We start from the raw sequence: 20,026 nt of genomic DNA on the forward strand, positions 1-20,026 counted from the left end.
CCAGATAACCCCAGCCGGGCCTCGGACCGCTGGTCCCAGGTGACACCTGCCCGGCCACGTGACCTCTGTGCAGCAGGTGACTCTGCCCCCGCCTGGTGACACTCCCTTCCGCGGGGACCCCAGCCTGACCTGTATTCCTCTCGTCTAAGGGACCCTCCCGTCGGTGGTGACCCTGACCCTGTGAAAGGTTCAAGATAGCCAAAGTAAAACTAATGCATCACTGAAGTTGTGATCAGTAAAAATTCATTGTGCACCAAAACGACAGTCTGCGGAGCGGGAGCACGGAAGGAGGCTTGGGGGTGTGTTGCACGGAGCTCGCGGGGCCGCGGGCGGCTCTGCACGGCTCAGTTACAATATTGCACTTCTACAACCTTGGCCAGTAGTTGACGTTTTGCTTCTCACCTCCAGAGGCAGGAGCAAGACGCGATCCAGGTCAAGTTCGCCCTCCGGCGGACCCTCCCTCCCCGCCCCCCCCCGCCCCCCCGCAAGGCTGGTCTCCGTTTGTTTCTGATTTTCACCACCTGAAGTCACGACCTTCTGGCTAACGTGTCCCCAATCTGGTGTCATGACCCTCAGTCCTCCCCGCCCGTGTCAACTCTGCCCCATGACTCTGGACACGCCGCAGGACGGTGGGCCTCCCAGCCCGCTCCGCGGCCGTTTTCTAGAAGGTTCCCTACCCTCCCTGCAGCACCCCCCAGGGCCTCCCCCGACCAACCCTCGCCCCCGGCAGCCCGCGCCAGGATCCAGGGGGCCAGTCGCCCTCCCTCCGCGACACAGGGGCCCGCGCCCAAACCAGGACAGCGCTGGGCGGAATGGCTGGACAGCCCGCGCCTGCTCCAGCCGCAGCGAGGTACAGGTGGACGCCGCCCCGCCCCTCCCCTCCTTGCCCCGCCCTGCCCCTTCTCTCCCGCCCCGCCCCTCCCTCCCCTCCCGCCCTCGCCCTGCCCGGGGTCTGGCGCCCCCTGCCGGCCGCACGGCGCGCGGGCACTGCGCAGGCTGGGGCGGGGCGGGGCGGGGCGGGGCGGGGCGGGGCGGGGAGGGGCGTCGGGCGGGGCGTCGGGCGGGCCGGGCACCCGCAGGGCTGGCCCACTGCGCACGCGCGAGCCGGCCGGCGCGCCACCTGCTGGAGCCCGAGCCGCCGGCCAGCCTGCGGCGGTCTCAGGCGCCCCCTCCCCGCCCGGCGGCCCCGCCGCTGGCAGCACCGCCCGTCGTTGCCGCTGCCGCCGCCGCCGCGAGACCAAGCGCAGCCGGGCCCGAGGCAGGGGACCCCGCGAGAGGGTCGGTGAGTGCCGCCGGGACCTGCCGCGCGCGCTCGCTCGCTCCCGGGGCTCGCGGCTCCGGGCCGCACCCCCCCGCCCGGCTGGCCCCGCGGCCGCCCCCTGCCCCCCGCCCGGCCGGCGCGCCCCCCGCGCCCATCCCCGCGCGCGCCCCCGCGCCCCGCCCGGCAGGTGCCCCTCGCGGGGCCGCAGCGCCAGGCCGCCCTGACTCAGGCTTCCCCCCGGCCCCAGCCCCTGGGCGTGGCCCCCCCGTGGGCGACTTCCTCCGCGGACCCCGGGTTGGACGCGCCGCGGCCCCTTTTGTGCCGAGCCGGGAGGGTGGACGCAGCCGGGGGTGGTGCAGCCCCCGGGCCGGGCACCCGAGCTGGGCCGCGGGGATGCTGCTGGCTCATCCCTGGGGCAGATTCCCTGCTGGGTGGGAGTACCTCCCCACCCCGGAGCGCGCCCTGCGCCCACCCCTCATTCCCGGGAGCGGGGGGCGGGGGGCCATGGTCCAGGGTTGGGTGGGAGCTATGTGGGGGACAGGAAGGCGGGACGCCTGCAGGTGGAGAGGCCTGCAGCAGCCCCAGTCACCCCTGAGGTCTGTGGCCAGTCGGTACGTGGTGCGAATTTGCCTTGACAAGGGGTATTGGCATTCACACGCTACAGCGTAGCTTCCAGAGGGCAGGTGCTGGCTCCTGCACTAGGGCTTAGGACAGATGTGCAGCTGGTGCACATTTGGTGCACGAAGGAGGGCCCCTTCTCACTTCCTTGAATGTGGCCTGATGAAAGCCACTGCCTTACCCCGGGTTTCTGTTTGTCCACCCCTTTGTCTCATGACCCGAGGGCCCACTTACTGCCCTGACTCGGTCTGATCAGGGCTTGGGCTCTAGGCACATAACAGGCGATGGAGAAACGCTTGTTGAAAGGGTGGCCGACACCCTGTGACAGAGCAGGGAAGAGGGCAGGGTGCAGAGGAGTCAAGCTGGCTTTTTTCTTCTGAGCAGCTGTGTCATTTGATTCTGAACGGTTGGGTGCTGTCTTGTGTAAACTTGAAAAGATCAAGGCTGTTTTCCTTTAGAAAGTTTACATCAAGGAAAAATAAGAAAAAGGGAAAATAGGTAAAAATGGATGCCCTAGGAATCCCCTAGCTCTTTTCTTTTTAAATCCTTGCAGATCTTTTTGTTGTTGTTTAATTGCACACTTGGTCATCATATCTGATTAAGAGGATGACATGGTTCCCTGTCTGGCGATTTCCCATCATCCTGATGAGACTGCTGTTTGGAAAAAGAGCGATGAGCTCAGGTGGTTTTTTAAGTGACACTAGCCTTACCCAGTGCATGTACCAGTCCCATGGGAACCTGTTTTGACTTAGTCTCAACTGGGGAGGCCCAGGGAAGACTCCCCACTTGACTGTCTCTTCTCCAGCCCTGCTTCCCAAGATGACAGTAGATTCATCTGCTGTTGAGTTGGTAAAGAGGAAAGAAAACATTCTAGAACCTGGGGAGAAGGATGGGCAAGACTCTGCCCATAATGGAAAGATGAATTGGATGTGGTCCCTGCTCTTGGGGAGCTTAGGATGGAGCTAAAGAGAATGATTTATTCGCAAGTAACTGAGACATCAGACAGAATGAGGCAAGTACCACTCGAGACATCAGAAGAGCTGCAGGTGTCCAGAGGTGGAGGGGTGGCTTTCAACAAGAGTGGAAGGTCTCGACCCTGGCTTCTCATTAGAATCACCCCAGAAAGAGTCCCATGCCCAGGCTAGAGCCCAGCATCTTTAGGGGTGGGCCTCTGATGTCACTTTCTGTGTTAAAGCACCCCAGAAGATTCCATTGTGCAGCCAAAATTAAGAACCCCTGAACTGGGGTTGTCTGTGGCTGCTTCACAGCAGGGCTGGACTGGACTGATTTTCCAAGAAGACAAAACCCCAGGAGGCCCGGACCCCCTTGGGAAAGTGTAAGGTGTGTCAGTCCCTGTCCCGGGAGACTTGGGCAGCACTCGTCCCCCTGAATGGCTCAGAGATTTGGAGTCAGCGGGCACACAGGTACATTTGCAGGAGCTGAGTAATGAGCTTGCTGCAGAAGACCCATGGTTACCTCTCCCCGGGGACCCTCAGTCACCTCATTACCTCGTTTCCTACACCTACAGAGCCAGAACAGCTAGCAGGACAGCAGTGAGACCGAGGCTCCAGCAGGGGTGAAGAAAGCAGGGGGTGGCACAGATTTTTGTGGGACTGTCTCCTGATTGCTTCCCTTGGGCCACACTTTTTACTTAAAAATCTACCCCACCAGCCCCTACCAGGAGCTTCATTGTTAACTCAGAGCCGTATATCCTAAAGAGATGGCTGCCCCAACCCGGGACAGGGTGGGTGGTGGTGTTGAGCACAAGGCCAGCAAACCAGGTCTCCGCCTGAGCTTCAGGATGCAAGGAACCACAGCCTTGAGCGCAGCGCCCTGGGGCCCCGGACAGGGACCAAGCCTTGTGGATTTCTGCCCACCTCATCCATGCAAGGGCCACCTGCATAAATACATCGTCCTCAAGCTTTTTCTGGCATGCTGCCATGTGTACAAGATTGGGATTTGCACCCCTACATATTTATTTATTTGTAAAATAAAGTCATCTACCGCTGCCCTGAATGTCATGGACACAGGGACAGACACAAATACATACCTTTAAAGGGATGAGAGGCAAAGTGGACACGATGAAATTTGTTCAGCATGTTAATGCTGCCAGCTCAGTCATAAAAACATAAGCTGATTTAATTTTTTAAAGATTTTATTTATTTATTCATGAGACACAGACAGAGAGAGAGGCAGAGACACAGGCAGAGGGAGAAGCAGGCTCCGTGCAGGGAGCTCGACTCAGGACTCGATCCTGGGACCCCAGGACCACGCCCTGGGCTGAAGGCGGCGCTAAACCGATGAGCCACCTGGGCTGACCTATTTTAATTTTTTTTTAATAATCTGTATGCCCATCGTGGGGCTCCAACTCAGGACCCCAACCTCAGGAGTCATGTGCTCCACCAACTGTGCTGGCCAGGCGACCCATACCATCTTCTGTTTTTAAAAGAAAGCCACGCTGAGCAAGTCCACTTCCCATTTATAAAGTCTTGGTGAACCCGGAGTCCTCGTTGGAAGGTCTGGTTCTGGGTTCTTTTTATTTCGGTTCCCAGTTCTGGCGGCGTCGCAGGGAAACACCGTGATCCTCGGGAGGCCACCCAGACGGTGCTCTGAGCCGGGGACTTGCCTTTCACTCTTCACTCCCGCTCCCGTGCTGAATCGTAGGGTGGGGAGGGGTGGTACATGTTCGGGGCTGCCGGGCTGGGCGGAGCTTCTGGCTCTGGACGCTCTTGGCGTGTGGGTGTGCGTGTGCCTGCGTGTACCCGGCGCTGCCCCTGCGCTGCCCCGGGTGACCCTGGCTCTAAACATCGCTCTCCTACATGCTCCCTTCCTAGCACAGGTTACTTTGAAAAGCCACAGCTCTTATACGTTGTCGTCACGTTTTCCTTGAAGGGACAGATTTGAGTGTGTTGGCTTAAAAGAAATGAGCTAGCTGACACACCACTGCTGCAGTCAGTTGTCGTGGAGAAAGAGAAATGATCTCCAGATTTGGAACTTTTCTTTTTTTTTTTTAAGATTTTATTTATTTATTCATTCTTGAGAGATAGAAGGAGAGACAGAGCCAGAGACACAGGCAGAGGGAGAAGCAGGCTCCATGTGCCGGGAGCCCGACGTGGGATTCGATCCTGGGTCTCCAGGATCGCACCCTGGGCCAAAGGCAGGCGCCAAACCGCTGCGCCACCCAGGGATCCCTGGAACTTTTCTTGAAAGAAGATATGTATTTCCTTAAGTTCCAAGTCTCCAGGTAACCAGTGAACCTCCCTATAGCTAAGGGTAGTCACGGCCACTTCCCAGATCTCTACAAAGTATCATAAAGCCTTGGCTATGATTTTGTTCATTCTGATTGCACACAACCATCACATCCTGAATCCATCAAGTCCAGGACATGTGCAAGGCTCAAAGTAAACCAGCAGGCGAAGGCCCACCATGTCTCAGAACTTGGCCCCCGAATCAGGGTGCGTGGCCACCGACACACAGGCCAGCAGGTGTGCCAGCATTCGGTGTCTTGAATATCCCTAAAGTTAATTTCCCCTCATTTTTAAAGAAAAATACTCATGGGACACCTGGGTGGCTCAGTGGTTGAGCATCTGCCTTTGTCTCAGGGCGTGATCCCAGAGGTCTGGGATGGAGTCCCGCATCGGGCTCCCCACAGGGCAGTCTGCTTCTCCCTCTGCCTGTGTCTCTGCCTCTGTGTCTCTCATGAGTAAATAAATATAATCTTTATTTTTTTTAATAAATAAAATCTTTAAAAAAAAAAAAAAGGAGAAAGACAAATACTCATGAGTGTAGTTTCTCACCATTCCTTTCACCTAGCAGATGGGGTCAGTCACCCCGCTAGGTCAGTGGTGGGTTCACTGGTGGGGACCACGCTCTGTAAATGCACCTGCTGCATTCAGCTTATGCTGTACATGTTTATTGGTATTTAGACTTTGCATCTGCAAAATCCACTGACATAGACATTTTCACATGTTTGCCATGCACCCCCCCCCCCGCCAAAAAAATACCCCCTAAAAGAAGAGATCCTGTGCTGGGTGAACAAACAGAACAAAACCCCTTGGAGCAGCATACTGCCCATGTGGATGCCCCCCACCCCGACTCCCACACTGCCTTCTTGGCACAGCATCCGAGGCCTTGGTTGGCTTCCCTTTCTGGCTCCTTCTCTACTGCTCCCTGCCCAGGTGCTCGGAACCACCGGCTGCTCCTCGCACACACTCTTCCACTCCCTACCCCCACCCCCAGCTACCAGGACGCTCAACACTGGCCTCCTGTGTCACCCACTCCCGAGAGCCTTCCCAGAGCCTCCCCCGCATCGTACACACACGCACACGAACTCAGTCTTCTCCAGAAGCTTGTGATGCCTCGTTCGGCTCTGGTGACAGCAGTTACAGCACATGGACACGTTTGCAGACTGAGCATCTTGACTTGGGAGTGTTAACGATTGCCATCTCCAAACCCTCAGCGCCCCTTGCACAGCAAGCTCTGGGCAGATGTTTGTTGGAGGGATCAATGCTTTTCTTGTCTTGTGTAGCGAGCGTCGAAGGCCACGGATTCTACCCACAAGCATTAATGAAGTTCCTATTTGGAGCGTACGCGCACAGACCTTTACCACGGCTCACTGTTGTGGACTCCTGCGTCGATAAGGAAGGGCTTTCCTGGCTGAGCCGGGTCCTCACCAGCCCGACCAGACGGGGAGGCCCTGTGTCTATTCCACCCCCGTGGGAAGAGGGCAGAGCTGTGCTTATCTGCCGTTGCAGGACATGCGGAGGCCCTGCTCTGTGGAGCTGCCTCCTTCTCACCATGCTGCCCTCCAGGCCTGGGCAGACGTGGGCTTCCCTGGAAGGCGACATGGTGAGCTCGGGATGTGACAGGAGCTCATGACATAGCAGGGTGTGTGCCCCATGCCTTGCACTGGGGCCCTGTCCACGTCCCCTTGCTGGTCCTGAGGCCTGCTCGGGAGTGGCCTTTCTCTAGAAGCACTATCGCTGCTCTCTTCCACATACGCTGAAGTACAAACTTATCTCGCATGAGCACATAGACAGTGGATGACATACTCAATCCATACTGAGAAAAACCACGGATGAAGACACGGAGCTGCCGGGCCTCTCAGCGCACGCCGGAGAGCCCTGCCCAGGCGGCCCCTGCGCAGCCACGGGCGCACATGAGCCGGCACGGCCCGTAACTCTCGAACTGATGAAAGTTCCTGGAAAAGCCATCAGTAGAGGAATCCTGTGTGCCATCACAAGAGCTCCCAGAAACTAGCAAGCCACAGGACACACTCACTGTGCACCAATTCACTTGCTCACCTAAAAAAGCAAACACTGAAATACTTAACAGTTTGTGTAACGTTTAATATTTCAACAGTAAGCAAACAAACCTTTCAGTAGGAAAAAAAAAAACAAAACACTTTTCCTTCCTTTCCCGGCTGTGTCCCTGGAGAAGAGGTGAGGCCCGTAGGGGAAGTTCTTAGCCGCTCTCTGCGGTGGGGGCGGCTTTGCAAGTGGCCCCGGCTGGAGAGTCTGCATAGGGTGGGCGGCGCGGGCGGCTCTGTGCAGCGGTCATCGCCACTTCTGGGGCCCCTGTGCCTCAGCGTCGAGTGTTTTGAGGAACTTTTACTTCCTTTCCTTCTGTGTATTTGCTTGCACAACCAGAAGCTTTCCAGATTTTGTAATTCTGGGAATCTCCTCTGAACTCCTTTCTGCTCAAACAGAACAGATGCACGTATGGCACTCGGCGGGGCCTGGGACGCGGCCTGGCGTGCGCGTAGCCGCCACCCAGAGCTCCAGGGAGACAGATAAATCCCTAGTAAGGTGGCAGGGCTCAAGGAACAGTTTCTCTTCTTGATTTCTGGTGACACTGTGGGAACAATGTGTCTGATTTTATAAAGATATTACTACTTTCAGTGTTCACCGGGTGTGTGATCAGGCCTGCGTCCCTTCCTCCTCCGTTCTTTGCCTGTAAAAGAGCGGTGACAGCGGGAGCCAGGGCTGGGGGCGGGTGTTGGGTGTGAGCTCCTTGCACCCCCACATTTCCGCGTACCAGGAGGGACCGGAGACCCACCCTGCAGCCTCTGCCTCCCTGAGCCCGCGTTTCCTTGTTCTCGGGTCTGCTCTGTTTGACACACTTGCCATCTGTTTTGCTCTGTTCTTTTCCTAACGTGGTGAGAGGTGTTTTTTGCTTATTTTCCGAATGTCCTAGCGCCCTCCCTTTGCCCAGAGGTGCCGGGAGTCATGCCAGCGAGTCGCGGGCCCCTCCTGATGCTCCCTGAGGTGTCCCTCACCCCCACTGCACTCGAGAGGCCCGCAGGCCCCACCCCAGAGCCCTGGTCACAGAGCCGCCTCCTCCTGGCCAGTCCTGCCGTACGCAGGAGGGAGACTGCGGCCAGGAGCCTCTCCCGGGACCCAGGTCAGTTCGCGGGTGCTGGTCTCCACCTGGGGCTCTCAGGGACTGGTGGGAACGTGGTCTGTCTGTCTTTCTGTGCTCCCCACTCCTCAGACCGGAGAGACAGGAGTAAGCATGGGGATGTGTCTTCTCTGGGCAAGAGTTTTCCAGAAAAGGAAGTCATCTCTTTCTCTGACCAGACGGCTTCTCTGACCTGTGACCGTTTATATATTCCCCTCTTGGGAGAGGAAGAAGGTTCACCTCGGCTGGGCCAGGTTGTGTCCTGGGGAAGGGGGACCCACTGCCTTCCCCTCCTGGCCACCTCTAGAAACCTTTTATAAACCACGGGCTGGGATCTCCGAGTGGCTCAGCAGTTTAGCTCCTGCCTTTGGCCCAGGGCGTGATCCTGGGCTCCCTGCATGGGGCCTGCTTCTCCTTCTGCCTCTATCTCTGCCTCTCTCTCTCTCTCTGTGCGTCTGTCATGAATAAATAAATAAATAAAAATCTTTAAAAAAATAAAAATAAACCACGGGCCCTCGTGGGTGTCATGAAACCACTGCTCTTTCATTAACCGTCCGCACTTAATTTTATGACTTTTCCCACCTTGCTAATTTTGAAAAAAGTTGCCCCTTCATAGCACTTCAGACTTTTTTAGATTTAATTTCTTCACATTTTAACCACGGGATTAATTAAAAGCATATTTTAGGTTAATTTGCAAATAACTTCTTGCAGCTGCGTTTTCTACAAGTATTTACTGAGGACCCTTTTTTGTTTTTAAGATTTTATTTATTTATTCCTGAGAGACAGAGAGGAGAGACACGCAGAGGGAGAAGCAGGGAGCCCGATGTGGGACTCGATCCCAGGACCCTGGGGTCATACCCTGAGTTGAAGGCAGTTGCTCAACCGCTGATCCATCCAGGTGTCCCCTGAGGACCCTTGAAAGTGTGAGTTTTGAGTAACTGTCATCACACAGATAGGGACAGCCAAGTGTTTTCTAAGAAAAAGCAAGAGTTTAATTTTAAAAAGAGCTTTTTAAAAAAGCTGGCCTTGGTAAAGAAGCCAAGAGGAGCTCTCACTCTGCGTACGGGGTCTCCGGCAGGCTCTCTGGGCCGCGCTTTTCGCGCGCAGTGGCTAAGGAAGGATGCACCGGCCACCCGAGTGTCCCAGCTCCTTGACCCACCTGACTGGTGGCCTTGGAGCCAGTTCGTGGAGAATGTGTCACGCAGGCTTCTCCCCACGTGAAGGGCCGCGAGCACGGGGCTCCTCTCCACTCTCCCTGCATCCTCGCCACCGCGGGGACTGGAACCAGGAGCCTCACGTGCCCACCCGGGGTCGGGGTAGCCGGCCCCCCTTCCCCCGGCTGCATGCCCGCAGCTTCGGGAACGCGGTACTGCCGTATCCTGGGCGTGGGGTCTTCCTCCGGGCCCCCGGGCACCGTGTCGCTGCGTCTCGTGTTCCGCGGCCCCCCGGCGCCATGCGCCCGCTGTAAACGTAACACTTCCACGTGACACAGGGCAGATTTTCTTTGGAGGAAAGTGACCACTGTCATGTGGAGGCCACATACCAGTGCTCAGTGGTTAAAGCAGGAAAAACTGGTCTGGGGGCTCAAGGCAGGAGCGCAAGTAGCGCGTTCCACCCCCTCCTCCCCCGCCCGCAGCCGAGCCTGCCGTGGGGGGGGGGGTCCGGGTGGTCTGTTGGGGGACCGGGGGTGTGCAGAGAGGTGGCCCGTCCTCCGCACCACAGAGGACACCTGCGTGGCGCCCCCCGCGGGCGGAGTGTCATGACAGCACGCGGCACACAGAGTGGTCACTGAGGGTGTGTCTGGGGGGAGACCAGGCCCCACTGGACAGCCTGGAGTGGGGGACGCAGAGGGGGGCTTGCGGCTTAGCAGAGTCCCCTCTGGCCCCCAGGTGCTCTGCGGCCGCCGGCCAGTGTCCAGAAGATGGCTGTGCTCAGGCAGCTGGCGCTCCTGCTCTGGAAGAACTACACGGTGCAGGTGGGTGTGCGCAGCTGTGCCGGCCGCGCTGGGGAGGGGAGTGGGGAGGAGGGCCCGCGCCCCCAGCCCGCTCCTTCCCTTCCTCTCACAGAAGCGCAAAGTCCTGGTGACCGTCCTGGAGCTCTTCCTGCCCCTGCTGTTCTCCGGGATCCTCATTTGGCTCCGCTTGAAGATCCAGTCGGAAAATGTGCCCAACGCCACCATCTACCCCGGCCAGTCCATCCAGGAGCTGCCTCTGTTCTTCAGCTTCCCCCCTCCGGGCGACGCCTGGGAGCTCGCCTATATCCCGTCCCAGAGCCAGGCCGTGAAGACCATCACAGAGACGGCGCGGAGGACATTGGTCATCAACATGAGAGGTGAGGTGTCCTCCGGGTCCCCTCTCGTCCAGTGGTGGGGACAGACCCAGGTGAGCAGCCCCGGCCAGCGGCCACACTCCACATCTCCCCTCGTCGGCGGGTCACTCATTATAAAGTGGGGACCGGGCATGTGAGGCTGGAGGGGAGCCCCGGGCTCTGCAGTCACTCCCGTGATTCATGGTGGGGACAGCTCTGGAGTCACGGGCAAGGTGTATTGTGAGCGCACCTGCCAGGGCCTCTTTTGGGACGCGGTTTTGGGAGCACCGTTCTAGAGAAAGGCATCAGGAAGCCCATCGAGGGACACTCCCAGTACGTGCACCTGTCACCTTACCTCACTCTTTGCTTCCAGACAAAAAGTATTCTCTTTTCCCACCTCCTGCCTTTGGCATGTGCCACCATGGCGTGTTGAACACAGCGTGACAAATGCCCGCAGGGGTCCTCAGCCTCACTGAGGGACTACGGGGAAGCCCCTTTATGTGGCGCAGGGTCTAGTGATAGAGAAACCATGTGACAAACTATGTTAGTGTCGACTTGCACCCTCGTGACACCCCACGTGGCCCGAGACGGAGGCCAACCCCAGGCAGGGAGGCCACCCCAAGAGGGCTGTGGGCCAGCCCTGCCTCCAGCTCTTCCAGAAACCCCACCACCCTGATTGCGGGGCACTACCTGTCCTTGCGGCAGCCAATCTCTGCCCATCGCGCAAACCTGCTGGCCTCCAAGGACGGGTGACTGCGCCCTGGAGAAACCTGTGCGTGCAGGTGACAATGCCCCGAAACAGCCAGATTCCCCAGTAGAATGGGCGGTCGGGCAACTCGCGCTCCTCCCACAGCTCGAGGCTTTCCCTCGGAGAAGGACTTTGAGGACTACATCAGGTACGACAACCGCTCCTCCAACGTGTTGGCTGCCGTGGTGTTCGAGCACACCTTCAACCACAGCGGGGAGCCCCTGCCGCTGGCGGTGAGGACCCTGCCCCACGAGGCCCCTCTCCCTCCCACGCAGGCCAGTACGTGAAGGCGCCTTCCCCTGTCAGGAGGCAGTGTCACTGTCCGGGTCCCGCCGAGGGCGCCCGGGTGTCTCTAGCCCGTGGGGCCAGCGTGGTGGGGTTAGCCTGACTGTGGCCACTGGCTGCCCCGGGCACACCCTTAGCCGCCCCACGTGCCCCGTGTACCGCTTTGAGGGTACACTTAGGTATTTAAAACACAATGAAGTCTTCTTGTGTGATGGCATGAAGCCGGGAAACCATCCAGTTCTTCTAGCATTGTTTTGGGGACCCTCTGCTGACCGTCAGGGACACCTCAGGTGCAGAGTTCCCGGAGGTGGACAGCGAGACGAGGCTGGTGCGAACACCCCGGGGGGCACTGTGGGGCTCCACCCCGGGCACAGCTGCACGCTCTGACCCCCGGGACCCCACGGACAAAGTTGGGGGCCGGGGGGTGGGGAGGAGTTTGCTTCTCTGTCCGGATCCTTCAGAGCCGAGGGTTTGCACCTTGTTCCCGCAGGTGAGATACCACTTACGGTTCAGCTACACACGAAGAAACTACATGTGGACCCAGACAGGCTCCTTTTTCCTGAAAGAGACGGAGGGATGGCACACCACTTCCCTCTTCCCACTTTTCCCAAACCCAGGACCAAGGGAGCCCACATCCCCCGACGGCGGAGAACCCGGTGAGAAGCCACGGCCACGGTGCTCCCTCCCCGGCTGCTGACAGCCCACGGTCACGGGCCCCACCTTGTGTTTCTCCGCACAGATGCGCCTTTAGGGCTGTTCTGTCTTCTTCCTCGTGGAAGGGAGGAAGCATCCAGGAAAGCTGGCTCCCCATCCACAGGGATGCGCTCCCTCCCTCCCCCAGGACACGTGCTCTCGAAGGAAACCTGTGTATTTCAGTCTTAAAGAGGCTTCCGTAGGTGTCGAGTGTGTGGGCCTGGCCGCCCCCTCCATTCCCTCCCGGGCCTTCGCTCTGTACGGTCACAGGCTTCGTGAGCTCTGTGCTCCTTGTCTGGGGCGGAGCTGCGCCCGCAAGGTGCTTGCAGAAGCTGGCTCTGGGCTGGCTGTGTCAGCGTGTGTGTTCGTCTGTCCCTGTGGCCTGGGCAGGTGGCTGGCACGTTCGCCTCCTCCGAGGCAGGGTTGCCATCCTGGAACGAGGCTGGGGGTGAGCACGGAGTAGCTGGGACCCCTTCGTGGGTTCTCGGCGGCAGCAGGCGTCTTGGAGAACACAGGATTCTGCGGTCTGTAGGACGCCGAGCGTGTTCAGGTTTTGGCGGAGGGACCCAGGAATGTCCCGGAATGAGGCGGCAGGCAGGCGGGCAGGCTGACAGGAGGAAGGGAGGCTATGGCCAGTGTCCAGAGGCTGTGGCTGGTGCCTGGGGCCAGCAGCAGGAGAGACCATCCTCCTGTTTGTGGACATTTGGAAGCAACCAGAGTCAGACTAGGAGATTTCACAAACTAGAAATTTGCCCGAAAAGGAAGACACTACACCAATTTTAAAAACAAGGAGGAGCCTAGGGAAAACGTCTCAGTCGACGACAAGGATCCACGTCTTTTTATGTTGAGGCTCATTAGTCCACGCCACTTACAAGCACTTACAAGCCCACAAGCTGTGACAGGGACACAGGCCAGGCACACGGCGCGCACTTGCATGCTCAGCCCAGGCTCCACCGCAGCCCCATGTCCACACCTCAGACGCACATAGCCCCCAGGGGAGTTGGCCCCTGGAATCGTCAGAGAGAGGGAGACCGGCATGCTGAAAGGGTTCGGCGAGGCTTTGTTTACGGTCACAGGCAGGGATTGAGGACAGGGTGACCGCTCCAGCCCTCAGCGCGGAGCAGACGGAGAAGTTGGGGTGGCGAGGCCAGGCGAACACAGCCGAGAGCACAGCCCACCTTGCCCCCCGCCTCCGTGGGGTGGCTCCCCTGGCCTCGTGGCCCCGTGGGTCCCACAGAGACGTGGTGGGCTGTGTGGCAGGTCCCCTGTGAAGGTGAGAGCTGCCCCGCCCAGCGCGCAGCCATTGGTGACGTTACCTGAGTACCTGCTGCATTGCAGCCATCAACGTCTGGAGCCTGAGGGCAACGTGGTAACCCACTGGGGGTGTGGTTGTCGCCTTGCTCTTCTCCTAGGACTGGCAGGCAGGCTGCTGCAGTTCCGTGGTAGAGGGCCTTGGGTATTTTGAACGTCGCCGTGTTTTTTGTTTTTTTTTAAAGATTTATTTATTTATTTATTTATTTATTTATTTATTTATTTATTTATGATAGAAATAGAGAGAGAGGCAGAGACACAGGAGGAGGGAGAAGCAGGCTCCGTGCTGGGAGCCTGACGTGGGACTCGATCCCGGGACTCCAGGATCGCGCCCCAGGCCAAAGGCAGGCGCTAAACCGCTGAGCCACCCAGGGATCCCCAACGTCGCCGTGTTTTATGAGCGAGGGTGCCTGTGCCCGTGTGCTCACTTTTCTGCTGTTCTGGGGCTGTGCCCCCTCCTTCCTTAGGCTCCCCGTGGCGGGCCGGGCTCTGCGCTGGGATTCCTCATCCCCCCTCTATCACTACTCCCAGGCCCTCCTCCCCAGCAGAATTGTATTACAGACCACATAGTAGGGGGTCAGAATGGGCAGGATGAGGGTCTGAGCAGTGGCCTTCGGGCTGTGATGCCTGCTAGCCCGGTGGATGGAAGGCTGCTACTGAACGGGCCTCAAGATCGCAGGATTGCTGTTGATGGTCCTGAGGGCCCAATGTACTCACCACGGTCTTTCAAAGTGGACGAGGGAGGTGGAAGACAGGGCCAGAGAGGTGCCGCCTGGCCGGCCTTGGGGGGTGCGGGTGGGGAAGGGGCCCTACACGCCAGAAGGCCCAGCTACTGCAGGTGTGTTAGGTGGTGCCGCCCCGTGGCCACCTTCACCAGGGAGACCTGGCACAGCTCAGGGCACTGCTCTGTGAGCCGAGCTGCGCCTGTGACATGGCTTATCCCACCGTCCACGCTCAGGATACATCCGCGAAGGCTTCCTGGCCATGCAGCACGCGGTGGACAGGGCCATCATGCAGTACCACGCAAATGCCTCCACGCGCCAGCTGTTTGAGAAGCTTACTGTGATCGCAAAGAGGTTCCCGTACCCGCCTTTTATTTCGGACCCCTTCCTGGTCGCCATCCAGTACCAGCTCCCCCTACTGCTCATGCTGAGCTTCACCTATACTGCGCTCACCATCATCCGGGCTGTCGTGCAGGAGAAGGAGACGAAACTGAAGGTGGCCGTGGTCTGTGTGTCTTAGGCCCGTGTGGGCGGGTTGGGTGCAAGTCGGGTGCTGCTGGGGGCAGCCAGGCATGGGGTAAATGCCCACCGTGGCGCCCGTGATCCTGGGGCTTCTGTGAAATCAAGCCTGGCACATCCGGGTCCCTAAAATCCTGATAAAGCACCGAGTTTTGTGTGCAGTGTGTTAAGGCCTGACACGTTGACAGGACCCCTGTTGGCATGTGCCAAGTCAAGCAGGACACAGCATTGAAACTAATCTTCATGATTCCCATTAATTTTCTTGCCATGGCCGCCCTAACACTACGTTATATAGCTACTCATGTCCCGTGTGCTGAACAGAGTCCCTGGAGAGGCCGGACGTTTCCGTCCCGGGCTGTACAGAAGGCCTGTTGGCTCTGCACGGTCAGGGCCCCCCGTAGGTGGGCTGCCGGGTGCAGCGGGACAGGGTTAGGGAGTACGGAAAGCTTGCTGAAATACACCGGCAAGGCCGTGTCCCCGTAAACTCGTCCAGTGACGCTGCCAAGTACCCAAACTTTGAAGTCCTGCCTTTGTCAGTGGGGAGTACACTGGGTGAGGGGCAAGGTGGGCCGATCTCCACCGCCCAGCAGGGAGGGCGCCCCAGGGGCACAGCATATCAGACCGGGAGAAGGAGGAGGGCAGGGGAGGATGACACAGGTGGACCATGCCCTTGCCTGGCGCGGGCTGTGTGTGTCCCCAGTGTCCCACTGTCCTGTGTTGGCCCGTGTGCAGCCCTGGGTGCACCCACGCACCCCGCACCCGTGCACACCCCAGGTGGCTGCAGCCCGTGCCAGCACGTGTGGCCCTCTCCACAGGAGTACATGCGCATGATGGGGCTCAGCAGCTGGCTGCACTGGACCGCCTGGTTCCTCCTCTTCTTCCTCTTCCTCCTCGTGGCCGTCTCCTTTGTGACCCTGCTCTTCTGCATCAAGGTGAGCATGGGCTTGTGGAGCTTTCAGAGCGCTCGGGGCTTTCAGGGCAAGTCAGCCCTTCCCACAGCCCCGTCTGAGGCCCCGACGTCTTAGGTCTAACTGTCTCTGTCCCTACCTCCCCATGGCCTGCCCACGTGACCCACGGGACGCCACACGGCGCAGGTGAAGAAGGACGTGTCGGTGCTCACTCACAGCGACCCCTCGCTGGTGCTGGTCTTCCTGCTGTGCTTCGCCACCGCCTCCGTGTCCTTCAGCTTCATGGTCAGCACCTTCTTCAGCAAAGGTGAGCCGTCCTGGCGTGGGGACCACGCCCCCCCAGGAAGCCCTGCAGCCAGAGGGCGCTGTGCCCTGCACCTGCCTTAGACTCAGGCCTCGGGGTGGTGCAGGCCGGGCGGTCTTTTCTCTGAGGCTCTGCAAGCTGCTCCTTGCCCGCACCCCGTGTCCGCGGCCAGGTCCCCGTCTTGCTCCCCAACCCATCCTGTCCTGGCCGCAGGGCAGGCTGTCCGCGAGTGTGTGAGGCCCCCCTCCACGGAGCTGTGGTTGGTCTTCTACCAACACTGTGGTGTGAGGACGCCTGTCTTCACCGCCTCGTGGTTCCGCTCACACGTTCCCCAGATTCTGCGGGCGGCGATCACCAGCCTGTCCTGCAGCCCTGCGGCCCCTGCTGGGGCCTCTCCCTCGGTCCTGGGTCTTCTTTCTTTTCCTGTTGAGGCAAAACACACATCACAGACCCCTGATCACCGTAACCGTTCTCCAGCTCGCAGTCAAATGTCAGCATGTCCACACGGCCATGTGTGACTGTCCACATGGTGGTGCGACCATCTCCCCCACCCCAGAACCCTCCTGTCTTCCCAGACGGCTCTGTCCCCCTAAACACCGACTCGCCGTCCCTCCTCAGCCCGGGTGCCCACCATCCACTTTCTGTATCTGCGGTTGTGGCCACTCTCAGTATCTCATGAGAGCAGAATCACACAGCACGTGCCCTTTTGTGGCGGGCTTCTCGCTGTGTGTACCATCCTCGGGGTCTGTCCCCATTGTAGCAGGTGTTGTAAGGCTGTGTGACGTTCTGCTGTGTGGATGGGCCACATTTTTCTCGTCCACCCACCCGTCCGTGCCCACGCAGGGTGCTTTTTAGTGCTTGTGAATCGTGCTGCTATAAACGCGAGTGTGCAAGCGCCTCTGTGAGATCTGCCTTCGGGGGTTGTACCCAGAGTGGAATTGCTCGGTCATGTGCTCATTTTCTGCTGATTGTCTGAGGAGCTGCCAGACTGTGTTCTGCAGGGACTCTGCCACTTTGCATTCCCTCCCAGAGCTCACGGTGACCACACACTCAGCAGCGCTCGCCGTGTTCTGGTCGGGGAGGTGTTTTGCTAGTAGCTGTCCTGGTGGACGTGAGGCCGTGTCGCTCCTTCGTGTCTCTCTATGTCTCTTTTGCACTTACAGAAACCTTTATGCTGAGTCTGTAGGACTTGCTCACTTGTCTTCTGGGTGCCCGTTTGTCCCTTGGTGTATGTTCTAGAATGTTCTAGAATCTACCGAGACTTCAATTCTCTGCCGTCAAGTACTCAGCTGATTCTTGGGCACATCCGCTCATTCTTGTTTCCTCCTCCATTTTTGTGGGAAAACACTCCTCTTTCTCTGGTGGAAGCACTTCTTCATGTGCACCAAAGTCCACAGCTTCCTCATCCTGAAGTCGGGGTTTCCCGTCACACACCTGCCTCCCCTCGGAGGACTCAGAACATGTGGCTCATCCAGAGATTGCAAGCTCCAGCTGAGGCTTCGCCCCTGATGCTCAGACTCACACACCACGTCCCTGAGATGCTCAGGATGCACCTCCACCACCTCCTGACCCCATCCCCAGAAGCCCATTCCTGTTTTTGCTGGTAGCACCCTGTCCTTCCTGCCGCTCTCACCAAAACACCTTGGGATCATCCCCGACATCTGTCTTCCTGTCCCATTGTGCACCACGTCGGATGAGAGCTGCAGTTCGTGTCTTCCCCACCTCCACTGTCCCACCCCCACCCCACCCCCTGCTGGCCATTGTCACCAGCCTGGTTCACAGTGGCCTCGAGGTGTCTCCCTGCTTCTACCCTTCAGCTCTGGACATGGCCAGTAGCTGGCATGTGGTGGCTTGAGTTGTTGGCTAAACTAGTCACTTCTTTCATGGAACACCATTTTTGCTCAAAAGAACCACCCTCGGGCTATAATTATTCACACCTGGGTGTTTGGCAGGCATTTCCTCTAATGTGAGCTTGTCTTTTAAGAAAAATGGACGGTATCGGATGTCAGTTGTGAAATCCCAGCATTCAAGCGAAAAATAGGATTTTACAAACTTGAATCTAACGCCATGAGCTTGACAGCGTCCCAGCAGTTAGCCTTTTAGGAGGTTGGTGATCGTATTAGCCGACATGATTTATCTGTACATCGTACAATAAAGCATGACCGTACTCAGAAGATCTGCATAGCTCAACAAGCAGTACGTTGTGCATGACCGAGGCATCCCACTACGGGATCGTGCCCGAGTAATAACCCATTCTAAGCGCAAGGTAGGCTAGTGGATTTTTGGGTAACAGCGTGACAGGTTCATTGGTCAGAGTCCATGTGGCACCTGACCTTTAAGAAACAACTGCCTGTGGCGTGGTACTTGAGTGACAGAGAAAACCCACGAGTATCTGGGGAGGCTGTCGAAATATGTCTCCCCTTTCTGTCTGCGGACCTGTGCGAAGCTGGTTTTGTTGGTGGGCTGCACCCAGCACAGCGGCCATAATCCCTTAAATCAGGCATCGCAGAGGCTTGTGAAAATGTAACACAATGTCACTTTTCTCACTAAATTGTGTGAAATAGAGTGGACTTCCATAAACACAGTTACGTTGACCTATAGCATGTTTGTTACCGTTCTCAAAAGTCTTTAAATTGTCCTAATGCTAACCCATGACACAGTAGGAGTAGATAAGCCTGTGTGTGCGTCACCCACACGAGCACACGTTCCATGACGTCCTCAATCATTTTTAAGGCCGCAGAAGGTTCCAAGGACCAAAGTGTATGAGGGCCGCCAGCATGGGCCACAGCCGCACCCTTCTCCCCGTGACTCCCATCACAGCTCGCCCACGTGTCACCTTCCCGTCGGGGCCTTCCGTGGCCCACTGGTGGCTGTCGCAGCCCCAGCCCGGGGGACGCCTGGTCCCTGTCTTGTGCCTTGGGCTCTGCCCTGGGCTGCCCGACCCGGCACCCCCTTCCTTTACTCTGTGTCCCCTGCGGATTAAGCTCCGGGAGGCTTGGGGCCCGTGCAACACAGCGGCCGCCTGTGCAACGAGCAAGCCAGGAGAGGAGCCGTGGCTTGGGGTGGGTGCAGAGCGTGCGCCTCGGCCAGGTGCCCCCACCCGGACTTGGACCCCCCCGCCCCCCTGGGCCCGCACCCCAGCCCCACGGCGGCCCCACCCAGCCCCATCCGGCCCCACAGCGGCCCCAACCAGCCCCCCCGGCCACCCACACCACCCCCCAGCCCACCAGGCCCCATGGCCGCCCGCCTGCCCGCCTTCAGCGCCGGCTCCTCTCCCCGCAGCCAACATGGCCGCAGCCATAGGAGGCTTCCTCTACTTCTTCACCTACATCCCATACCTCTTCGTTGCTCCCCGCTATAACTGGATGACTCTCAGCCAGAAGCTGCTCTCCTGCCTCCTGTCCAACGTTGCCATGGCCATGGGAGCCCAGCTCATAGGGAAGTTTGAAGCGAAAGGTGAGTACCTTCCTCTGGTGAGCCACGCTTGCCGCCCCGGTTACCCCGAGAGCGCGAGGCGGGCAGCCTCCCTCCGGGTTGGGAGCCCTGGGGAGGTGGCCCCGACCTGCAGCGCAGGGGACAGAGCGCTCACGATGGCTACCATCGCCCAGAGCGGCTGTTGCTGCGGGAGAGCAGCGCCCAGCCCCAAAGCCTGCGGGGGAGCAGCCCCCAGCTCCGGTCAGGCGGGCTGGGGAGGAGGCCGTGGGCGCGGGGTCACGGGCCAGGACCATTTTCAAGACTTTTGTGAAACTTCCCGATCCTGTGAACATCATGGGGTCGAAGTAAAGACGCTGTTGGGCACACGCCCTCCCGTCTGTGAGCCCTGCCCCGGCCCAGGCCTGCTCAGTGGCCCCAGGCCCAACCTTGAAGGCCACCCGCTGTGGGGTGCCCCCGGGAGGGCCCTGGAGGACAGAGGGGGCTGTGGCTGCTGGGAGGACGCAGGAGGGTGAGCGT

At 58.8% G+C, this 20,026-nt stretch overlaps 1 protein-coding gene across 5 annotated transcripts in view; it reads left to right on the top strand.

Moving 5' to 3' along the window:
- The first annotated feature begins 1,122 nt into the window (after positions 1–1,122).
- Positions 1,123–20,026, top strand: part of ABCA3 (ATP binding cassette subfamily A member 3) — a 40,194-nt gene continuing 21,290 nt past the window's right edge. Inside the window, exons 1-9 of one of the 5 annotated variants that reach the window (XM_041749895.1) lie at positions 1,123–1,282; positions 10,168–10,253; positions 10,345–10,609; positions 11,439–11,566; positions 12,109–12,274; positions 14,581–14,840; positions 15,679–15,795; positions 15,958–16,078; positions 19,358–19,531. In XM_041749895.1, coding sequence (XP_041605829.1) covers positions 10,200–10,253; positions 10,345–10,609; positions 11,439–11,566; positions 12,109–12,274; positions 14,581–14,840; positions 15,679–15,795; positions 15,958–16,078; positions 19,358–19,531 — 1,285 coding nt within the window. In that variant the 5' untranslated portion in view covers positions 1,123–1,282; positions 10,168–10,199. Of the gene's footprint in view, positions 1,283–7,301; positions 7,321–7,892; positions 8,282–9,161; positions 9,202–10,167; positions 10,254–10,344; positions 10,610–11,438; positions 11,567–12,108; positions 12,275–14,580; positions 14,841–15,678; positions 15,796–15,957; positions 16,079–19,357; positions 19,532–20,026 lie in introns of those variants that run through there. The other 4 variants (XM_041749896.1, XM_041749897.1, XM_041749894.1 and 1 more) reach the window with 4 other exon arrangements.

Source organism: Vulpes lagopus, chromosome 3 (assembly GCF_018345385.1).
Source record: "Vulpes lagopus strain Blue_001 chromosome 3, ASM1834538v1, whole genome shotgun sequence".
In the NCBI taxonomy this organism is placed as follows: Eukaryota; Metazoa; Chordata; class Mammalia; order Carnivora; family Canidae; genus Vulpes; species Vulpes lagopus.